We start from the raw sequence: 23633 nt of genomic DNA on the forward strand, positions 1-23633 counted from the left end.
TGGATTGGGTATCAGGAGCCCTAGGTTCAATTCCCTCTTCTGGCATCAAAGGTCTGTGTGACTGAGGAAGTGGCCTCCCCTCTCTGGGCTCAATTCTCTCATTTGTAGAGTGTCAGTGCTTCCATGTTCCTTCCTGGCCTGAGAGGTTTTGAGTCTAATTCCTAGACAGGAGGAGGTGTGAGCACCTCAGAATTCTCTCTGCTGAAAACTTTTGGGGACTGAGTTTGTATACAAGGACCACAGCGTCTCCCTGTGGGATGGATGCTAGAGCCCAGAGAAGGAGGGAATAAGTTGCCCCAAGTCATGCAGAACGTTAATGGCAGAGTCCAGCTTTCCTGGCATTTTGTGACGAACATCGCTGGATGGAAGAATTCAAACTTTTCAGTTTATAGGATATTGAAGCGCAGGTAAAAAACCTATTTCCCACTCTGACAACAAGAACGTGAAAGCAGCATTAAAATGGAAGGGGGCACTGGCATTGCTTTGCATGAGGCACAGTGAGGTGGTGTCTGGCTTGTATTAAAGCCCATGAGTGAATGATTAATCCTGGGTAGAAAACAAAGCCCGTGCCTCGTAACGTTATAGGTATTAGTGTGGCGGAAGATTAACCCCACGACCCCAACAGGGGACCTTTGAGAACACTGGACAACACTGAGAATCGATGCATGATGAAAACAGGTGGTCTCACAGGTCTTGTCTGCCCACCCCCCAAAACACACACACACACACACACACACACACACACACACACACACACAGAGTCATGCACGCATGCACACACACACGTACACATGCACAAGCTCGCCTCACCTGCTCCTGAATCTGTACACAGAAATGTTATGGCTCAAAGCAAACTGTAGCTGTCTGCCCCCACCAATTCGCAGACTGATAATGGGAAGACAGCTTTGAACTCGTCCTCATCTCATCCCAAACCAAACATCCCTCTATCTCCACATTATGCGTTTCAGTGACGCCAACAACATAGGCACTTCTAGGACCCACTCACTTCCCTCCTCCCTCTGACCAGTCGTGGGGTACATGCATCCCATCAACACTGCTCAGCCCCATCCAGTTCTCTCCATTCCCGCCTTGACTACCCTAGACCAGGGCCAGCTTCTACTTCAGTGCTGGCAACATTGTCTTACCTCCCTCATCATTTACAGTCTGTGCCTCTATCCCTACATCTGCCCAGATAGCCACACAGCCAAAGAGCTGTCCTAAAGCCAAACCTGATCAGGATTCTCTCTTACCCCTAACAGTCCCTCACCACCCTCGGGATGAAGCCCAGACCCGTCAGCATGGCATTCTAGAACCAACGTTGCTGGCCTCCTCTCAACCCCTCTGGCCTCTTTGCTCAAACTCTCCTCCTCAAAACTGACCCCTCAGCCACCATGAGCAAACAGTTCCCCCTCCCTTCCCTGGCTAAATGGTCCGGCCTTAGTGTAGACGCCACCTTTCCCAGGAGGATCTCACTGACCTTTTAGCTGAGTGAGGATTTCCTAGCCCTTGTGCTTCTCTTATCATAACACCTTTCTCACTTTTGTTACCACTTAGATGAAGCTCCCAGAGGGTTGGGACTGCTCTTCATTGCCCCGTTTATCTCTCTCCACTGCCCAGCACGGGGCCCATTACAAAGACAGTACTAAATAAATGCCTGTGGGGTGGATGGTAGACTGACTGACATTGTCTGGCCCCATCCCTTCCCTTTAGGGGGACTGCGGCCCCAAGAGGAGAAGAGACCATGCGATAAGATTTTCTTTGATCCTTTTGCCCCTCTGGTAACGAATCCATTTCAGACATTTAAAGGAAGACCTCCAATATACCAGCTATCATCTGTATTACCACAAATTTCTGACCCCTTATTGATCTGTCAAAGCATTTACTCATTCATTCATTCATGCCTTTATTGACCTGTTTATTGACCATCTACTTCATGCCTGTCCTTCCAAAGAAGCTGAAGATAATATGACAAATGTTACCTAGTTCCCATCTCTGGTATCTCACTGTCAAGTCAAAATGCCGCTGAACAGGAAAAATGCACCAGTACATTCTGAAATTGTCCCAAATGGAAACAATCGGTAAGCCCTAAGAGAGAGAGATAGTAGGTCAGGAAGGAGCTCTGAGGGCCCCAGTGCACCTGGAAGGCTTTCTTTACAGACGGCTAGTCTCTGAGCTCGCACGGGACATGTAGCCTGGTCCCTCTACTCTTACTGAATTAGACATACTCGGGGCAGGTAAGAACTCCAGGAGGGTCTGAATGGAATGTCAGAGCTGGAAATGACTTTCAGAGTCATTTACCTAGGCCTTCATTTTATAGAAGGGGGACTTGGGCCCACAGATGGGGAATCATGACCCAGTAATATAGCAAAACCTCAGGAGATCGGTACTGGAAGCCATGTCTCCTGATTCCAGGGCCAGCACTTTGATGGGCTTTCTCTCTTTTTCTTTAGCTCAGCTACAGAGATTAAAGTGCAATGGTCTTTTCTTTCTTCTAATCCAGCACTGAACTCTGCGTAGAGTTGAACGGGAAACTGTTTCATGAGTGTGTCTGTGCATGTCTGTGTGTTTGTCTTTCACACATACTCTCTGGCCTGGCCAAGAACAAGCCTAATGAAAACCAAACAATAGGAAGAATCATGAACATTGAAATCTTTATAGCTCCCCCACATTGCATCACGTTCTTGCAAGTCCATTAGCTCATTAGTTTTTCAGGACACCCTTTGTGAGACTGTATGGACAGGAATCATCACCCACTTTTTTCCAGGGACAGGAGCTGAGGTTCAAAGCATTGAAGGAACGTGCTCAGGGTCACGCAGCAAGACAGCTGTGTGCTGGCCTGAGAATCAGATCTCCTGATCCCACATTCAGCGTCTCCTAAGTAATGTCTGAGGTTCCTGCTTGAGCAGATACAACACAAACCCACTATGTTCTGTCCTGAGGATTCTCATCATCTCTGAGCACAGACTGAATGGATTCTGTCCACTCCTCTTGCCAATGCCCAGTGTGAGATAAATTCCTCCATTATTCCCACATCTGTAATTACTCTGACGGCTGTTATTTTCCTTCTCGTTCCCGTTCATTTACTTGTTTTCTTAAAAATCAAGAACTGGTGCCCATACAACCAAGTCCAGTCCATCCTTCCTACCCACAGGGAGAAAGGCAAAAGAACAAAGAAGGAGGTGACATCAGGACACCCACTGCAACCCGACTTCACTAACTCATTGGTTTCCAAGGGAGCTCTTGATCTACCCCACCCACTAACAAAACACTAAATTAAAATCTATTCCTCCATTTCGGGAAATAACATTTCCCTCATTCCAGACACTCAAACCAGAAACCCGGGAGTCATTGGACAGCTCCTTCTCAGAACCCTTGCATCCAATACATCTCCAAGTCCTGTTGGTTCTACTTTTCAAACATTTCCCCAATTCATCCACTTCTCCTGCAGATAGATAATCATAATCTCTGGCTTGCACTTTAGCAATAACCTCTAAATGGACTTTCTCACTCTTCCTCGATCCCCTCTTTACAGAGCACCAAGAGCAATTTCATAGAAACACAGATCTGATTGGTTTAGTCCTCTACTTCCCAATGAACAAATCCAAACTCCGTAACAGAAACTCCCTTCACAATACGGCCCCTGCTTACAACTCCAGTCTCGTCTTCTGTATATCTCCCCTTAATTTGAGGGGGAATTATGCTCTACTATAACCTCACATAATAACACATCTTCAGGTTGTAATTTTATTTTTATTTGGGCTATTATTCAGACCAGCCCTCCTATCCAGTTATAAGATTCACAATTACAGTGCCAGCATGGAGACGGACACGCAGAAGGCACTTATTCTTAAAAGACTGAACAAATGAATGAATAAATTTATCAACAGAGGCTTGGGTCCATCACTTAACTTCTGTGAGTCTTCATTAATATCTGTAGAAGAGACACTATAATTGTCCAGGAATGCATCAGACTGATCCACAGAAATTTAGGTAAGTGATCTCAGTAGTGTTAGCACCAACCAGGGGCCCTTCACACTTTCAAAATCGTGAAGGTACCTGGAGACAGTCAGCACTTCTACGGCTACTGCTGACCCCAGAGATCTGTGGATTCTGCTAAACCCTTTTGTTTACCCTAATGTTCCCAGAACCTGTATTTCATTCTGAGAGGTACTTGGCCTAAGACTGATGAGAGGGAGCTGTAGGTAGATGATGCCCGACTTCCAAAAATAGAGGAAGATCGTGCTGACTATGTACACTGCTGGCCTGGGCTAGGAACAGAAGTGTTTGTTCTGGACTTGGAGAAACAGCTATCAATCCTGATGCTGCTCATGTGTCCTGGTGGACATCAGAACGCAGGCAAGGCCATGTTGGAAAGGTGTGGGGAAAGGCCCTGCTCAGAGAGGGGTCCAGCCTGGAGCGTGCATTTCCACAACAGGTTCCTGGAAACCATGCTGGTCTGACCACGCCCACACTGTGCCAAACCTCTTCCTCATCTACTTAAATATTCAAAACCTAAATGGAAAAAAAAAAAGTTCTCTTCTGTGTGTTTATTCTGTTGCTTCCTGGAAACAAGAAAAGCTCGTTTTAACATCTACTTTCTCCATCCATCAAGATGCCACCTTGTCCTTTTCCTGTCATAGCAATGATTATGCTCTATAGTTTGCCAGGCATGCCCTTTGGCGTCAGGCAGGGAGATGTAAAACTTGACTTGAGCATCTATTAACTGTGGGACCTTAAATGAACGACTTTACCTTTTTGGGTCTGACCTTCCCCATCTAAAAATAAAGCATACTGATAACTACACCTCATTGGTAGGCTTGTAAAAATACTGAGCATATATGAAGTATTTACTACATGGTAATTATCAGCAGTAGGGATGCTAGTACAGCTAGTAGTAAGTGCTACCCGCATAAGTGATGGTGGCTAACACAGTGATTAAATGTACACTCCACTGAGGTCAGAAACCGGGTTGGTTTTTGGTAACCACTGTATCTTCAGAATGTGGCATGGTTCCCATCCAAGGAACGTTTGAGAAATATATCAATGAATAAATGATTACTAAGAGTAACTTCTTCATAAATGCTAGTTCCCTCTTGACTACCCGTTTTACCCTAGATTCCAGTAACACTGATGGATATGCAGGAGGGCTGACATTAAAATCCCAATTTAGCAGATGGGAAAACTGAGGTGTGAAAAGATTAACAATCAGACACCACTTAAAGATATTAATAGACAAGTCACAGAAGAGGGAATGTAAACAGCCAGTCGATATTTGAAAAGCTGCTCATTCATGATGCTCAATCACAGGAACACCAATGAGAAGCCATGTTTTACCCATCAAACGGGCAAAGACAAAGCACTTCCACTTTGTTGAGTAGTCATGACCATGGATACACCTAAATAACCTGCAGCACATTCCTACTGTGGAATGTTCTATAGCAGTTAAAAGGAATGAAGTAGATATAGGGACCAAAGTGGACAGAGAGCTCAGATTACTACATTTCTACATTCGATCTGAGACTGAACATGCTCTTCTGCCATGAAGTAGGGTAGGTTGGTTCATTCATTCTTTCATTCAGTCTTTCGTGTATGCATTCATTCATTTATCAATTTTCGCTAAGCATCCACTTGGTTTAAACCATCCATCCTATGGCAAACTTCTTCAATGATCAACTTTTATTCATCCTTCGGGTCTCAGCTTAGACATGACTTCTTCCAAGAAACCTTCCTAAACCATCTCGAGCTGGGTTAGATGCCCTTCTTGTGTTTTATATACCCTTCTTGTGACCCTCACACCATACACTTTTCATGCTGCAGTATAATCACCTGATTTCTTTGCCCATTTCCCCCTTTAAACTGTGTGCTCATGAGACTAGGGATCTGTAGTTCCAGCATAGAGCACGGCACAGAACAGACACCTAGTAAATATCTATGAAGTAAAGAAAGTATCACTGAATATGATTAAATTAGATTTTCACTATTTGGTTGATGAATGAATGAAAAAAATGAATACATACAAGAACAAAGAATGCATGACTAGGTGACATACAGAAAGAGCCAGGAAAAGAAATGTGGCTGAGACAAAAAATGAAATGGTGACTCACCTTGAGAGCCACAGAAACAGCACGGAGGAGCCACCTGTGCTTCAGTTGACCCCAATTTGGTCTAACCTTTCCCAACCCTCTGAGGCTTACTACGGCATCATGTGTCAATACTACGGCTAAGATGTGAAAGCAAGAGACCCTTTTTCTGAGAGGTTCTACTGCTGACTCACTCTTCACTCATTTACCTGGCAAGCATTCATGGACCCTTGACTCTGATGAGTGAGCGTGCTACATTTTGTATTTAAGCATCTGAACCAGGTAAGAGGAAAAAACGCAGGCACAGTTCAATCTAAGATAAGCCAGACAGTGATCAAGGGCCAAGGATCACGTTATAAGACATCTGTGTTCCAAACAGGCTAGGATCTCAATGATGGCAGGTCACCCAGCCTCTATTATGAGTCACTAGGAGACTCTTCCAGTCTCTGTTCAAATGTCACCTCATCACAGAGGCCTTTCCTGACCACCTATCTAAAATTACTAAATCCTACCCAGTTGAGATATTATGTAGTGTTTTCTGGTTCGTCTCTTCCAACTTCATCACGGGGATGAATGAGAGCAAGGATCTTCTCTGCTCTGTTCACTACTGCGTCGCTAGTGCCTTGAAAGTACTCGGGTTCATGGTGGAAATCAAAAAATATTCACCGAGAAAATGAACGTATGAGCGAACTAGAAAGTTTCTGAGCTGATTGACAGGGGTTTCTGAGTATGTGGAATCCAGAGGAAGAGATTTGAGATTTGATCTGTAAAATGTGGACTCATATCTGCAATCCTTCCTTTATGTTTATTCATTTACCCCAAGACTTATATTGAGAGTACTGAGGAGGTGAGGTGAAATAGAGATTATGCTGGCAGCTTAACAGGTCTGAATGTGAAAGAAAAATCAATAGATTAGTTAATTGGGACACACAAAGAAGCTCGTTGGGAGAGATGACTTCTAAGAATATTTCTAGCTCTAAATCAACGATTCTAAGAACAGAGAGGCACAAACAAAGTAGGCAACACAAACATAGTTGTTCAACTAGAGAATGGATAAGAGCACTAGCTTTGGAGCTGATGGATCTATGTGCAAACCCCAGTTATAGTTACACAGTTTGATAGCTCTGTAATCTCTGGGTTTCAGGTTCTTACCTGTAATTTGGTGATAGGACCACCTACGCTGCAGGTGCAGAGTCGTTGTACAGATTAAGTCAAATGAGATTACTTAAATAAAGCCCTTAGTTAAGCATTTGACACACAGTAGGTACTTAGTAAATGACCGCTTCTCCATTTCTCTTCAACTGCTAAACTCCTTCCCATTCTTCACTCAAGAGCCATTCAAAAATATTTACTGAGTGCCTACTTTGTGCCTGGAATTGTTCTAGGCCCTGGGACTGCACCAGCAGATAAACCAGCAAAAATCCAGTCCTCAAGGAGATTATATTCCTGAATTACAGCTCAATTCTTCCAAGTTTGGGTTAGAAACCACTGACTTTCTGTTTCTGTTTTCTCCATCAGGGCATTTACTATACTGCAGTGCTACTGCTTTCCTAACCCCCTCTCTTCCCAAAGAGTGGGCACACCATGTGGGCAGACTCCATGCCTGTCCTGGCACCACTGTACCATCATGTCCTAACATGGTGCATAGTGTGTAACAGACGTCCAGTAAATATTTGCTGAATGAATCAACGATAGACAGACGAACAGATGAATATTGAAAGTGAGCTGCTATTCACTGTTCCTGGTTTGCTTTATATCTCACTTCCTCTAAGCCAAAAAAAAGGGCTTAGTTTTATCCAGAGTCTTTACTTCTTAGAGAAATCTGGAGATTCCATACAGACCCAAGTAGCATGGTGCCCAGGGCAGAAGCACTTGGCAGTCAAGTTTAGAAACAGAAGCATCCTTGCTCCTTCTTCCCAGCCAGACACAGAAAGACCTGGCCATGTACCTCATGATGCCAGACTTCCAAGAGTGGGTCTCAGGAATGGACTGTGGGTTGGTGGTCTGTGAGTTGTAATCCTGCCTCCTACCTCCTGTATCTTGAACTGTAGCCAGCTTGGATGCATGTCTGAGCTCTAAAATTCTTCCTTTGCATGATTAGAGCAGGAGGTGGTATGGTATTGTGGTTGAGAAGGTGGAATTTGGAATTAGACCTGGGTTTTAAACCTGGCTCTGCCACTACCAGCTGTATTAGGTTGGATAAGTCACTCTTCTGAGCTTCAGCTGCCTCAGAAATATGTGTCAGGCACTTAAAACAGAGTCAATGTTCAATAAGTGGTTATTGGTATTGTTGTTATTATCGTTATCATAATTATTCACAAACTACACCTTTCACTAGGCCATCCAGAACTGGTGAGGTCCATGCTGGGTACTGATTCAGAGATAAACAATCTCTGCTGAGTCCCTTTTACTACCAAAAAAAAAAAAAAAAAGTCACCTAAGAACAACTCCTATCCACAGAGAAAAGCTTCATATGTTGTCCCCTCATTTTACAGATAGAAAAAATAAAGCCCCAAAAGGTGATGCAATGTGTCTTCATGTCACATAGTGAGTTAGAAGCAGGGTCAGCACTGGTTCTGTTTTCCTCTGTCAGTGTCAGTCCTCACTCAATGCAGAGGCTTCCACTGAAGGGAGACAGCCCCCCTTTTTCCCTTGTACCGGCCAAAAGCAATCAGTCTACGAGAAGCATCCACTGGGTAAGCACAGAAGCCTCTCCCTTCATCAGTGTCATACCTTGGGAAACTATCTCCAGTATAGATAACAGAAAGAATAAACATTTTTGTTGAGAGAAAAAATGAAGACAAAGGTCAAAGGGAATCATGTAATGGGTTGAGTCAGGGAAGAAAAAGAAAGCATTTTTTTTCTCTCTCCTCTTTTTCTCCAAAACAGTCTTTATATAGAACTTGTCTAAGAGCCAATTTATTTGATATGGAAAAAATGTGAGAGCAGTAAAATACACACACACATACACATACACACACACACACACACACACACACACACACACACACACACACACACACACACACACAGAGGTATTTGTGTTGGAGTTTAGAACTCGAATTACCAAGAGATAAAGGAGCTGAAATGATAGGTTGACTTGGAAGGATATTTTATTTTTTCAGAGTCTCGGAGAACTTTCAAGTCAGGAAGTGGAGCCTGGCCCAGCCCAGGTCTCCAATAAATTCCTTGGGACTCAAGAAAGACGAAGAGGAAGGTCAATGAAGGCCTCAGTCTAGACCTTGTGCCTGCAACACAGTGGGGACCAAAGAAACATTTGTTGAGAAGGAAAGAACAAATGGTACACAATGTAGACCCGAATAGTGGTGGTTCTGGAAGCAAACTGGCATAGGAACTGGCGTTTTTACCAAGTGGTTAAGGTCTTCAGCACTAAAGTGTGAGTGTCTACAGGAAAGTGGCAAAGGCTGAGTCATCCCCGAAATCTACATTTAGAGCAGTAACCATGAAACTTCAACCACCATCAGAATCATCTGGAAAGGTCCTGTACTCAGAGTTTCTGATTCAGTTGTCTGGGCTGGGACCTAAGAACATGGCTTTTCTAAATTCTCAGATGCTGCCAGTACGGGGCCACACTGTGAGAGCCTGATTTAGTGCAGTGGTTCTTAAACTTGGCTGCATGTTAGAATCATCCAGTGAGATTTTAAAGTCCTAATGGTTAGGCCTTATCTTCCTTACCAATTAGATCAATACCTGGGGCAGGGCCAGGAGGAGGAAGGAGGCGGGGATGCAAGTGAGCTGGAGGTGATTTTAAAATGCCCCCAATTTTTGTAGCATGCAACTGACTTTGAGAACCACTAGTCTAGTACAACTTCCTTATGGATTGAAGGCCTCGGCGCACCGGAAAGAGTAAGTGACTAGCCTAAGAATGCACAGCAATTTGGTGACTTAGCTGAGAACAGAACTCAGGGTGCTTTTCCTTCTTCAGTTTAATTTCCACAATTCCACACTTATCAACCTGTGTCAGCGCTCACAGGCTCACAACTCAAGGCTGAAAAAGAAAAGCTGGGTTTAAGCTGAGGTTTTAAGACATCTATTATTTCTTCACCTCATTGTTTTATACAGAAATGTTAAGTGGATGCATATTTATAGAACTTTACCATTCTAGACAAGTGAGGAGATGAAAGAGACAGGGTTATAGAATATTTTCAAGGCAAGACGATCTTTTAAGCACATTCTCAAACACAAACCAAGTGCTCCCCCGAGTTCTTAAACAGGTGTTCTCCATCTCTGAGTCAATGAACGGGTAAGGGTTTGCTTGCGATGTGCATGTTAATTGCCAGCATTGTAACAGGAAGTGCTGGTAAAGTGTTTGAAAGTGGTTCTGTCTTTTAAAAAGATTAAAAGTTTCCTCCAGAACTTGGTTTCTATTAATAATATTTGGCTTAGCAAATATTTTCAAGTAGACAGAGCAGAGATTGTGTCTTGTATCATCTTAGAACCAAAGAAAGTGCCACAAAAGGCCCATAGAAACCGTTGACGTCAACATTTTCATCACACGGAAGAGGAAGTCAAAGCTCAAAGAGATGGACTGATTTATCTAACATTAGTAAGTGGACTGGCTGGGGCTAGACACAAGGTGTCTGACTCTCGAGCTCCTGTTCTTTTCAATACTCAAAGTGTTCCCCACCCATGTCACTTGTACATAGAAGAGGTTCAACCAATGTTTGGTGGTTGACTTCATAGACTCTTGGTACCCAAATTAGGTGTAGCTAAGGTTCCCTCATTTGTTAGATTAAAGCAGAAATTGGAATCACGTCTTTAATTGAACAGTGGTTAAGTGCACTGGCTTAGGAGTCAGGATGAATTCCAATCCTGATCTCACCACTTCCTAAGTATGTGATCTTGGACAAGTGACTTCCTGTCTCTAAGCTACAGTTTCCTTCTTTGTAAAATGAGAAGGAGACTAGGGCTGTGGTTGTGGGGAGGATGAAATAAGTAAAAGATGCAAAGACCTTAGCCCATTGTCTGGCATATGGGAAAAGCACTAATGCCTTCAAAGTAAGGCAGCCCCTCTCATAAAACATAAATCCTCAGGATATCTGAGGAAGAGGTGATAAGAGAGGTGGGCTGAGAAAGGAACATTAAGGACAAACAGTATCTCACATCAAAGCAATGAGTACCCGAAAAGAATCATGGAGACCTAGAGCTGCAAAGGCTCCTAAGGATCTAATGGGTAAGACCCTCTCTTCCACACTGGAAAACAAGGACTGTTACTGGTTATGTTCACCTTCCAGCAATATTCTTATGCAAACATCCAGCAACATGCCCAATTCCCAGCCAACCTGCTATAACTTCACCCCCTTCTCACCCACTGGAAAAGCAATCACAATGCATGAATACTCTTCAATTTAATATAAGAGGGAAATCATTAGCAAACTCCGGTTCTTGTACTTTCATTAGTAATACACGACTTTCTCATTGCTACTCTCATCCAGCCTCCTTCACTTTACTGTTGGGAAAACTACGCTGCAGAGAGGTCAGAGAGGCTTAGAGTTACATGTTAGGGCCGCCAGCAAGATTCAGGACTCCTGGTTCTTTGTCCACTGTTCTTCCCACCATATCAACTCTGCCTTGTTAAGACAATTCTACAGCCAACACCAGGTTACAAATCCCTAGAAGTGAGTCTGGCTGTGATGAAGCTCCTTCCAGTGCAGGCCTCTCTGACCCTCCTTACATCCCTCTACAGCCCACCCACTTGATCCAGAGAGTGCACTTACATGTCTGTGAATCTTCTATTGAAGTGCAGGGTGGAGGCCACGTCCACCTGGAGAGGAGGATCCCGGACCACCTTGTACTGCAAGGGCTTACACTCCAGGCAGAGTGGGGTGTCTGCAACAGAGGTCAACATGGCCGCATCTATCTCCAAGTGCTCATCCAACGTGTAGATCTGGATGCCAAACACCTTCTCGCTCACATCCCGGAGTTTGATGGTCAGTGGGACATCACAGAAGACGTTCTGAGGGCCCAGGGAGATGTTCTTCCCACTGACAGTCAATAGTTTGATGTCATTGACAGCCCCACTGGAGTCCCAGTCAGTGGAGACAAAGGTCACCCAGATGGTCAAAGACTCAGGGACCAAGGGGTAGTGGAATTCCAGTTCAAGGTAGCAGCCTTGTGGCTCAGGGCAGGCTGGAGGGACTGTGTGTGGGTTGACAGCTGAATTTGGGCTCCAGGTGCGGACACTGGACTTACAGGGTTGTTCAACATCTGGATGACCTGTGGACAAGAGATGAGGGGATGAGTTCGTCCTCAGAGTTTCCTGCGGACCTCTGGTGACACTGGCCTGACTAGAACTCACAGAGAGGGTAAAAAGAGAGGGAAGATCCTCAGCGTCTTGGTGAACGTGCTGTGTGCACAGCACCCAGCTCATCCCCACACCTGCCATACAGATCTGGACGAATCACCAGACATCTGGTCAAAACTACATTCAAATAAGTGTCTTATGATTGTGTCGGTGCCCAAACTGCCCTGCCTCATTGATTACTTGTAGGCTTTTCTGCCTCAGATGGAAAGAAGGAAGGAACGCACATTTGCTGAACATTCACTGTGTCCTCTGAACCTGTTTAATTCTTGCAAGGACTCATTTCTGAGATGAGGCAACTAAGGCTCAGAAGTGTGGAGTGAACTAACCAGAGTCTCACAGCTTGAAGTTAACAGTCAGCATTAGAGCCTAGCTTTGTCTCGTCCTGAAGTTCCTCGTTGTTCTCCAGACTGAATGGAAGAGCCGCTAAAATAAACTAGCATCCCTGTGGCACTGCCTTCGGTACCACCTGCTTGGAATGACAGAAGGGCCAGAAACCTCCAGTGAAGAGGAGGTAAGTAACGATAGCTTCTGCCCCTTGGGCTGAGTATTCTGGGAGGAAACTGTCTAGAACCATGAATGACAGAGCTGGAAGACAGCCCTGGAGCCATCTTATCTCTTTTCCTCCCCTTCTCCACATGAGGTCATTCCATAACACTGAGCTTCTCTGAGCTCTGTCCAGTCTGACTCAGGAAGGGGAGGGATGGTTAGGAGGGGGGAGAAGGAAGGAGAGATTCTTCTACTCTTTCCCCAGAGAGACGATGCCTCATCCCCACTGATCTCAGCCTGCAGCGACTTCTGAATTTTTCTCTGCTGAGATCATTAGTCCTAGACCCTCAGAGAGCTCTCCTTTGCACTGCTGAGAAAAGTAATCAGGACTCAATGCAGTGATTGGCTCTAATTTATTTAAGGGTGTCTAGCAAGAGATACACATCAGCTGGTCAGGGTAGGATGAAGGATCTCAGGTTGTCCTATCAGCCACATTCTTTAGCATCAGTGGTTGATGGGGGGTGGAGATGCTGGACATTTCTAAAGCAAAAGGGAAAAAAATCAATCTTTGTCCGAAAAGGTTTTGATAATGTTACAGCGTAATAGGAATCACCACAGTATGAAAACTAGAAAGCCATTTTGGGTGGAAAAGCCATTCCAGTGAAAGCTGTAAATGCCTCCAATCTCCTTGCCTCTGCCCAGCCAAGGGAGAAGAGAGAAGATGTCCAGTGGAGATGGAAAAGAGAAGAGAAAAAGAGATGGGAGCAAGGGGGCTGGGGGGTGGAGAACAAGGAAAATTCAGAAGACTTTTTAGATATAACACATCACAACAAGAAGAGATGGATGTAACTACAAGATTCCCTCCACCTCTCCTTGGCCAGGTTCATTTATTACTTGCAGCAAATGCTGGATAGAAGAGACCAGTTGTTTAAGTCAAAGGCACAAACAAGACTCCCTACCTAGGCTGAAGCCTTTCTTCTTATCGATTCTCCAACCCAAAGAGTTCCTGATTCTTTTGACTCTGTGGGTTGTTGGTACTCCTGTATCACTTATTCATTCAAAAAGCTTTACTGAGGGCAGCGTTTTAATACATACAGAGCACATTCCCTAGCCATTAATTTATTTATCTGATTCTTACCAAAATCCTGTAAGATAGTTGTCATTATTGTCTCTGTTTTGTAGCTCTGTTTCACTCAATACCATATTCAGTCTTTAATACAGGGCCTGGCACATAAATAGTGAACACAGTGGACATTCAATAAATATTTGATAAGTGAAGAATCTTCTATCTTGTTCAAATATGGAGCTACAAAAGAAAGTGAAGGCTCCACGGAGTATTAGAGCCTGCTGTGCCACGGCAGGTGCCAGGTGAACACCCCCCTGCCCTCCACCATGGGCTCTCCTGGAACTGGCAAGTAATGGAGCAATCTTTCTCCCTTCCTCGGAGAAAATGACTGTCAGTGGTGGGAGCCACGGGAGAGCAAAGATGACAAATCTGTCTGGCTCACGCTTCCATCCCTGGTTCACTGTTAATCAACAGAGGGACCAAGTGCTTTCCAAAGGACAAGAAAGTGAGCTTGGTCACTATGCTCAAGTAAGTAAACAGGACTAGAAATATTTGCAAAGTGTGTGCTTGTCTGGTTATCAGAGACCAACTTTTAGATGTACAAAAGAGCCTCAAGGGGCCCTGAGTCCAAGCCATCAAAAAAGCAGCAATCCCATAATAATACCAGTCTTCATGCACTGGCCACTCTCTGTGTGCTGGGCACTGTGCCAGGCACGCTACATGCCTCAGCTCTTTTCATCCTGGCCATAAGTCTATGACGTTGGTCTTATGAAACTCATTTTACGGAAGAGGAAACAGAGCCTGAGATGGTTAAGTAATTCCTTGGTGGGGAGTAGGATACTATGTGATACTGTTGGTCCAGGGATCATGCCAAGCTTTGAAGGAATGAAAGATGGGTTAAAATATCAACTATACAGTTTCTCACAGTGTCACCTACTCTAATGATGCTTACCCGACAGGGGTGCTATAACACTCAAATGGGATGAGATATTTAACAGAGGAACATATTCACAAGTACATTAGCTCTGTTTTGAAACATAAGGAAGAATTAAGAAGGGAAAGCTTGGGAAAAGGAGGTATTCCAAGCGAAGAGAACAGTTGAGAGAGAATGTGAAATAAGATGACTGTGGTTTTGAGTGCAACGGGAAAGCAGTAAGTGGCGGTAAGGCTGGCATGCTAGGCCGAACCCAGATTATGAAGGGTCTTGCACATCACGTTAAGGAAACTGAACTTTATGCTGAGAGAGCTTGGGAGCTACTGAAGAATTTGAAGCAAGCAAATGAAAGCTGTCTTTCAGAAAAACCAATGTTTGGAGTCACAGATACTCTCCATCCATCCATCCAGGGAATAACTGTTGACTGTCTGGTCTGTGTCCAGTGTTAGGCTATAGTCACTGGGAAAACAGGTTTTGCAGACATGGTCTCTGCCCTCATGGAGCTTCTAGTCCAGTGAAGACAGTTAAGAAACTGCTGTACTAATTCAGATAATACACAACTGCTGCTTGTACAAAGGGAACATCAGAGATGAGGACAAATCAGTGTCCCTACGGAAGAAAAATGGATGCAGCTGGGAAACGAATTGGATGTGTGGTGATAAATCTGGGAGAAGGGTTGAGAAAAGTAAAGGGAAGGGGAGGGGAGGGAGGGGAGGGGAAGGGAGGGGGAGGGGAGGGGAGGGGAGGGGAGGGGAGGGGAGGGGGGGAGGGGAGGGGAGGGGAGGGGAGGGGAGGGGAGGAAGGGATGAGGGAAGAAAGGAAGGGGGAAGGAAGAAAAGTACAAAGGAACTGTTACTTCATTACCAATACACATCTTTTTGTATATATGCTGACAAAATGAAGAGTTACATGTTCATATAAGCTGTCCACTAGAGATGAGGCCATATGTGACGTGAAATATATTTATACATACCTATGCTGATTTAAATTTACATTTATGATGATCTATACAGACATCTATTACATATCTTTGTGTATATACACTGCAGCTGTTGACACAAATATAACAACTTGGTGTCAGGTTTTTTCTAGATGAATCCTTTAGCACACTGAAATATTCTGGGCAGAAAAATGGGGAAAATATTCACACAAGTAAGAATGAAAACAGCCAGTGCCATGTGTTAAATCTCTCATGGAAAACCCAGGAGTTGCAATGTATTATAGGCTTGCATAAGGGATCTTCACTGAAATTTGAGTCGATCAGATCTAGCTATCTAATTCCTGAGCTACAAGCGTATCATGGTATTGAATACCTCAGAAAATATTCATCTATGAAATATAGTTTTTGCTCAAGAGAAGGGAAAATAGGTTTCTTCTTGGTACAACCATGTTCTGTGGCCAAAGGCAAGAATCTCCGTGATTGTATTTACCTGAAGTTCATGAAATGGAGTTAATGGAACATACTGAATGTGCAGTAAATATCTGTTAAATGAAGAATTTTCTATCCTGTTAATATGGAGTTAAAATATCACAGCTGGAAAGGACGTTTGTTCTACGGATAATAAAATATCACAGCTGGAAAGGACGTTTGTTCTACGGATAAGATGCTATCTTCAGAGAAGCAAAGTGACTCACTCAAGGGCACAGAGCACACTGATGGCCAGACTCAGACCAAAATCCCATCCTCGTCAGCCCCCCCCACACCCATGCTCTTTCCCCAACCCCAGAGATACTCTGGCATCGCTCACAGACTGGGGAGTTTTATGTTAGTTTGGGAAGTCCAAAAACTTAAACACGCAAAGATAAATAGGATGAAAATGAGTTGAGAAATAAATTGCAGAGTTTGGCTCACGGAAAAGTTTATTTCTTTACGAATATTAAAAGGGTCTGAGCCAAATGGATCACACAGCCTGTAATAGGATGCTCTAAAAAAAGAACAGAGCCTCTTCCTGGCCTGCCTGTACTCAATTTGCATATCCTGAAGGAAAACCCGGGGCTGCTGGGTTTCCTTGGAGGCCTCGGTCAGCTCAGGGTACAGGGGGCGCTCAGCACTTCAGTGGGACTCCACTCTGCATATCATGCTTGAAGAGGGAGAGGGGTGAACCAGGAACAGACCTAACCAATTGACAGTTTGGCTGGATGGAGGTGTGGGGAGATACCAGGAAATTATTTCTTTCGTTCAAGTGGTAGAACAAACCAAGATGATTTTAGCCAGAAAAGTCTCAGGGTAGAGTCTTGCTACTTCTTCCTCCCAAATCTCTCTCAATTCCATTGATTCTTCTCCAGTATCACCGCCACTGACCTCATCCAGGCCACCGCCATCCGTCTGCTGGATTCCTGATACAGCCACGGGGATGCGCCCTTTCCCCCATCCACTCCTCCCCCGATCTCTTCGCCACAGAGCAGCCCAGACGATCTTTCTAACAAGCACACCTCACCATATTCCAGGCACCTGCCAAGGCACGTGGCATCTCCTCACTGCCCTCAGAATAATCCAAACCCAGCCTTATCCGGACATTACACATATCACCCCAGTCCAACCTCTCCCTCACCCACACCTTCCTTTTCATACTCCAGACCCATTTAAGTTCTTACCCCATTATTGAAGAACTTTCGTTTATGTACGTTATATCTATCAGACGTTACCACATTGTGGACTAAAACTGAGAAACTTTAAAACACAAGGACACATAAGTATGTGTCCCATTAGCTGTCAGAGCAGTAAAACATCGCATGCCATGCAGCTGCTGGGAAGCTCCACTGTACACTCAGGAAAGAATGAGCGTGAAAAAGGTCAACAGTGGCATAGCATTATTATGAAAATACCTTTGGACTTTGAGGACACACTACAAAGTCTTAGGAACCCCATAAGCCTCCAGATCACACTGAGAAAACCAGTGCTCTAAACATATCCAACTCCTCTCACATTCTTTTTTTTTTTTTTTTTGCGGTACGCGGGCCTCTCACTGTCGGGGCCCCTACCGTTACGGAGCACAGGCTCCGGACGCGCAGACGGCTCACGGGCTCAGCCGCTCCGCGGCACGTGGGATCTTCCCGGACCGGGGCACAAACCCGTGTCCCCTGCATCGGCAGGCGGACTCTCAACCACTGCGCCACCAGGGAAGCCCCTCTCACATTCTTAAATGTGCCTTGTTCACTGGTGTGTTAACATTTCCTGGGTGGCATGAGTCTCAATTTGGGGCGAGGTCCCCTACGCAGCACAAGCCTCATCACACCCGATGGTGATTGCCCACGTACTCATCTGACTCCCCTATTAGACAGTCAGCTCTGCCCAGTCCATGTGCCCAGCACAGTCCCTATGGTGGGCAGAGATGAGATGGGTTCATTCCTTGCATGGAAGAGACCCATACCGTCTTCTGTGAGAACCCAACGTGGGTTCAGTTTGGGTGAAAAAGTTACCACTGCAGATTTTAGGAAGAACTTTCTAACAGATGGAGCTAGAACGGGAAGGCCAAGGAAATACACGAGCTGGTGCTGGGAGAGCCTCGGTGAGGGAGGGCACAAAGGGGATTCCTGCCCGGGGTGGGACCTGGGGCTGGATGACCCCAGGTGTCCCTTCCACGGCTGACAGCCTGTGATTCTGTGAGGTTGAGCTAAGGGTTTCTCCCAGGCATCCCTCTGGCTTTACATTCCGGATGAATTTGTTTAGAGTTCCCCAGTTCCCCAGTTCGACTCTCATTTTTATTTTAAGCTATTTTAGAAGATAACAGAGCACAGCGCTGTCATTTTTCTCCCTCACTTTTCTCTCTGATCCCTCTCCCTTGCTTTATTCTATCTCTGGCTTTTTCTTTTTCAACCTTCTTTCTAAAAATATAAAGGGAGACGGGGGAGTTCTCACTGAACCTCAGTGAGGAGTCAGATTCTGCTCCCTCTGGTGGACTGGGGTCCCCACCCAAAGACAGCTGGCAGGAGCTGACCTGCATAGCAGAATGAAGGACAGAGAGGGGGCTTCTAAGTGGAAGTCTCTGAAGGCAACAGAGGGCGAGACGGAGGACTGAGGGGTCTCTGCCAGCCTGGCTTCAGGGACTAGACCTGTGCCCCAAAGAAAGAGACGCTGCAGGAGGAAACGGAATAGGCAATTTTCCATGAGATTCTCTAAGTTGCAAGCTCTCTTCCTTCAGGGCCAAGCGACAGTGCAACAAAGCATTGGGTGAAAGGCAGTTTCTTAATTTCTCTAGAAAACTGAGGGGCAGTGAGCTGTACTGTGAGGTAGCACAGAGATTGTTGGCTCCTGGGGAGGCCTGGGAGACAACCCTGTGCAGGGAAGGTCTGGTCATGGGTGGAGCCGCAACCGTGGCAGTCATGAGGTGCTTCCTTCTAGTGCCTTGCGGATAAATGGATCCTGAAAAGGAGGTTTCATGGAAGGAAACCGAGAGGAAGAGTTGTGACACATGTAAGAAGGCCCTGGGTACCCCAGAAGTAACTGTAGAAGAATCAAAGGCTAGTGATGTGTATTGATTCTAACGTGACCTTGTTTATTTATGCCCTCACAGGCTGTCAGGGTCTGGGGCATATATAAACATACACATACTGTGTCTTATCAGGTGTGTGGCCTTGGGCACTTACTTAATACCTCAGGGAATTTGTTTCTTCATATGTAAAGTGGCATGACATGCTTAGGTCAGTGCAGATGCTCAAAAGACTTGTGTTGAACAAATGCATGAATACTGGCCTTGATGTAGGGTTTCGAAAGGGTACAAACTCCTACTGATATAATGAATAAATTCTGGAGTTCTAATATACAGCATGGTGACTATAGTTAACAATACTGTATTGAAAATTGCTTAGAGAGGAAATCTTAAATGTTCTCACTTAAAAAAAAAAACAGAAATATGAGGTGACAGATATGTTAACTAACCTTACCGTGGTGACTTTGAAATACATACATGTATCAAATCATCACATTGCACTCCTTAAACTTACATAGTGTTATATGTCAATCATACCTCAATAAAGCTAAGAAAAAAAAAAAAGACAAAAAAAAATACTGGCCTTGTAGGGCGATCTTCAGATCAAATGAGATAGTACATGAAAAAGACCATTAAGATCATAAAACTCCAACTATATCGAAAGTGTTCTTTGCACACCCAACCAGCAAAAGAGCTTCCAGGCTGGCTTACCTTCTGCTTCCCGAGGACTCCAGTGTCCTGATGGGCCACAGGGCATCGGGGAGGAGGCGTTGAAGGCATACTGCACCAGGATTCTCCCTTCCAGGCAAAGGTCACATGCTGATCCCAATTCTCTAGGAGGCCAAGGAAAGAAGGGAAATGCACCGACTTAGGAACAGTTGAATGAGTCCCTGGCTTGACTAAGCCGAAGGCAGAGGTTAAACCAATCTATGTTCTCCAATCTTCCCAGAGCTTCCAGAATATGACCCTGAGTGGCATTCTTCCCCACTGCCCACGAGGGCCTTGTTTGGGCCTAAGTGGCTTCTGTTCTGGTGGGGGATACACTTTAATTCTAAGCAGCCCAGAATCAACAGAATCAACTTACTACCTGCACTAATCTTCATTTCATCAATCATTTAAAGTGCCCTTGAAGATTTGATGTGTGGTTGTGAGAAAATCTTTTGCCCCATTGGACCTCAAATTTTATTCTTTTAACAATATCTGTCAGGTACCTACCATATGCAGGAACCATCCAGTATCCTAGGTATTAAATAGGAAGAAGGCGTGGTTCAGTTCCTTCACCTGAAAATGAGTGGGCTGAACTAGATGATGCCTAAAGAATCTTCTAGCCCTGACATTCTGGGGCTGGATGAGTCACTCTTTGATTTTACAGTCAAAAACAGTTTCCTAACCATGCCATCGAATTCATTTTAGCAGCTTTCCAAGGGGCAAGCCAGTGCCTCAATGGGACCAGCCCAGCCCTAGAAGCAGAATGTTACGGTGGCTTTCCCTATCATCTAGTGTCTTATGTGTCTGGATTCAATCTCCCTTTAGCCACAACAGCCTCTGGGATCCTACTTGTTCTCCAGACTTGGCTCCTGTTTAGGAGACAGTTGCTGGGAAGGGAGGGGGATAAGCCCTCTCCTCAGGTACGAGGGTGAGTGAGCCCAAAACTCTGTGAATCTGAGCAACTCCTACAGAGGGACTGGAAAGGGAAAATGTCAAGAAATGTCAGAGCCCAACCCATTATTTCTCAAAATGCAATGGTCCTTCCAATACCTCTTTCCTAGAAGAATCACTAGACTTTGGCTACCTGAAAGATACAGTGGAGGAACCTTATCTCAAGCCTTAGGGCTTCTGCTTCATAGGGAACCTCCGTAGCCCCTGGGCTCACATGCTTATCAACATCACAGTCTGCTGGTGGTCCTTATTCCTCCTCCACCCAGCTGCCAGGGAGCTCAACCCCAAACCTAAATCTGAACACTTCATGTCCCTGCTTACCTACTTACATGGTGGTCAACATACGTAGTTTAATGTATGTATGGATGGATGGATAAATACCAGTCATTCCAATATGTTGCTAAGACCCATGATGAACCTAGTCTAGACCCTCAAACTGCAGATTCTGCATCCTCAGCCTTATCACTGTAAATATGAAACCATACATAGGTAGAAATGTTATAAGCACACTAATATTCAGTGATAGGAGAATGATTAAATGGCCTAAGGTTAATCTGCTCAGTGCAATGGTAAGCAGTTTTTATAAAAAATACTTATAAAGATTACTAAATTTTATGGAAAAATGCATTAGCTATCATGTTAAGTGAAAGAGTCATATTCAAAACTGTATCTATAGCAGCATCTCAATGCTGTTCTAATAATCTTTTTTTTTTTTTTTTTTTTTTTTGCGGTACGCGGGCCTCTCACTGTTGTGGCCTCTCCCGTTGCGGAGCACAGGCTCCGGACGCGCAGGCTCAGCGGCCATGGCTCACGGGCCCAGCCGCTCCGCGGCATGTGGGATCTTCCCGGACCGGGGCACGAACCCGTGTCCCCTGCATCGGCAGGCGGACTCTCAACCACTGCGCCACCAGGGAAGCCCTGTTCTAATAATCTTAATGCAACAAAATATTATCAGCAGTAATTTCTAGGTGGTAGAACACAGGATGACTCCTCCCTCCCCCCTCTTATTCCTTCTGGTTGTCTGAACTTTCTATATATTTGCAGTATGTATAAGGGACTCCTGGACTAGCAGTAATGATGATTATACAAATATGCTTGCAGGCAGGGGATAAGGAGAGCAGAGAGAGGTGCTCAGCACCACTCTGGTTCCATTACAATGGCCACAATCCATGCATAGCAACTCAGAGTCACAGGACTGGCTTTATGACGACAGTGAGATTACAAACATCCTTGTATGGAATCAGGAGTCACGCCGACCTTTATGGTAATTGAGCCTTTCTACTTCTTTAGATGCTCTGTTTTAGATGATACACATATAGTCACCTGCGCTTCACTGAGTTCTTGACACAGTGTGGGTTCCCCATAAACACTCTGATGAGTGAATAAGCCATCATCCACCTGACAATAAAGGTGCCTAATTTACACAGAGCTCTACCAAGTGCATTCCCTCATGTTCGATCACCGGTTCATGTGTTCATTCAATATTTCATCTATTCATTCAGTGGATGCTCATTGAACAGCCGCTGGTTGTTAGCACTGTACAACTACCAGACATTAACCATCCAAGGGTGAGTACATTTGGTGTGGTACCTGCCCTCGTAAGAGCTTTCCATCCAGCAGAGGCAACGGTCCCTAAACAAACAGATCAATAGATATAAGAGTACAGATTCAGCATTTCTAGAAGGAAAGCTGATAGATGATGTAGGAGAGAATAATGGGGTGGAGCGTGCTGGGCTTATTTAGATTGGCATAATCATAGAAGATGTTAGTCAAGGTATGGTGAAGAATGACACAGAGTGGGAGTAAAGCATTCCAGGTTCAGTCTAAAGGTATGTAAAGGACCTAAGCAAGAAAGAAGGGCTTGGTCCATAAGGGGCCTTAAAGAAACCTGAGTGGCAAGAGTCACAGACGAAGGAAAGAGCAGTAAGAGAGGCAAGGGCCAGATCATGGGGGGTGCCGTAGACTACGTGTTAGATTACACATAGAAGTAATGGGAAACCACTGGAGGGTTGCAACACACGGGTGACGTGACCTAATTCGCATTCTAAAATGATCAGTCTGAATGGTGAATGAAGAATAAGCTGGGCACAAGTAAAAGCAAAGTCAGTAACTAAACAGCAAAGGTGGGTGATCCTGAGTATGGTGGGTGATGTTCCCATTTTATAGTTAAGGAAACTGAGAAGCATGAGTACAAAGTAACCAAAATCATAGCTCAGAAAGTCACAGAGTCAAAATGGGCTTTACCAAAATCAGGCAATATCCTACACACATTCAGGGAGTGTACAGTATGTGTTTCTAATCTTTGGCATTTCTTTGATTTCAATGGGCACCTGTATCTACACAGACAGACAGACACACACACACACACACACACACACACACACACACACACACTGAAATCATAGAAGTACAGGATGCTAACACAGGAAGAGATCATCTTTCTTACCCAGGTTCCATGAGAATCGAAGTTTAAAGCTCCAAGTCTGTGCTGTCTAATACAGCAGCCCCTAATCACATGTGGCTATTTAAATGTAAATGAATTAAATAAATGTAGCATTCACTTCAGTTCCTCATTTAAACTTGTCACATTTCAACTGCTCCACAGCCACAGTTGACTAATGGCCACCATACTGGACACTGCAGAATGTTCTAT

General features: G+C 44.8%; 1 protein-coding gene across 1 annotated transcript in view; it reads right to left on the reverse strand.

The window, feature by feature from the left end:
* The window catches only part of PAPPA (pappalysin 1), a 250562-nt gene that overhangs the window by 153692 nt on the left and 73237 nt on the right, over nt 1-23633 (reverse strand). Inside the window, exons 6-7 of the mRNA XM_060153316.1 lie at nt 20033-20154; nt 11819-12317 (exon numbers count right to left, since the gene is read on the reverse strand). Coding sequence (XP_060009299.1) covers nt 11819-12317; nt 20033-20154 — 621 coding nt within the window. The remainder of the gene's footprint in view (nt 1-11818; nt 12318-20032; nt 20155-23633) is intronic.

This window comes from Lagenorhynchus albirostris, chromosome 7, assembly GCF_949774975.1.
Source record: "Lagenorhynchus albirostris chromosome 7, mLagAlb1.1, whole genome shotgun sequence".
Lineage (NCBI taxonomy): Eukaryota > Metazoa > Chordata > Mammalia > Artiodactyla > Delphinidae > Lagenorhynchus > Lagenorhynchus albirostris.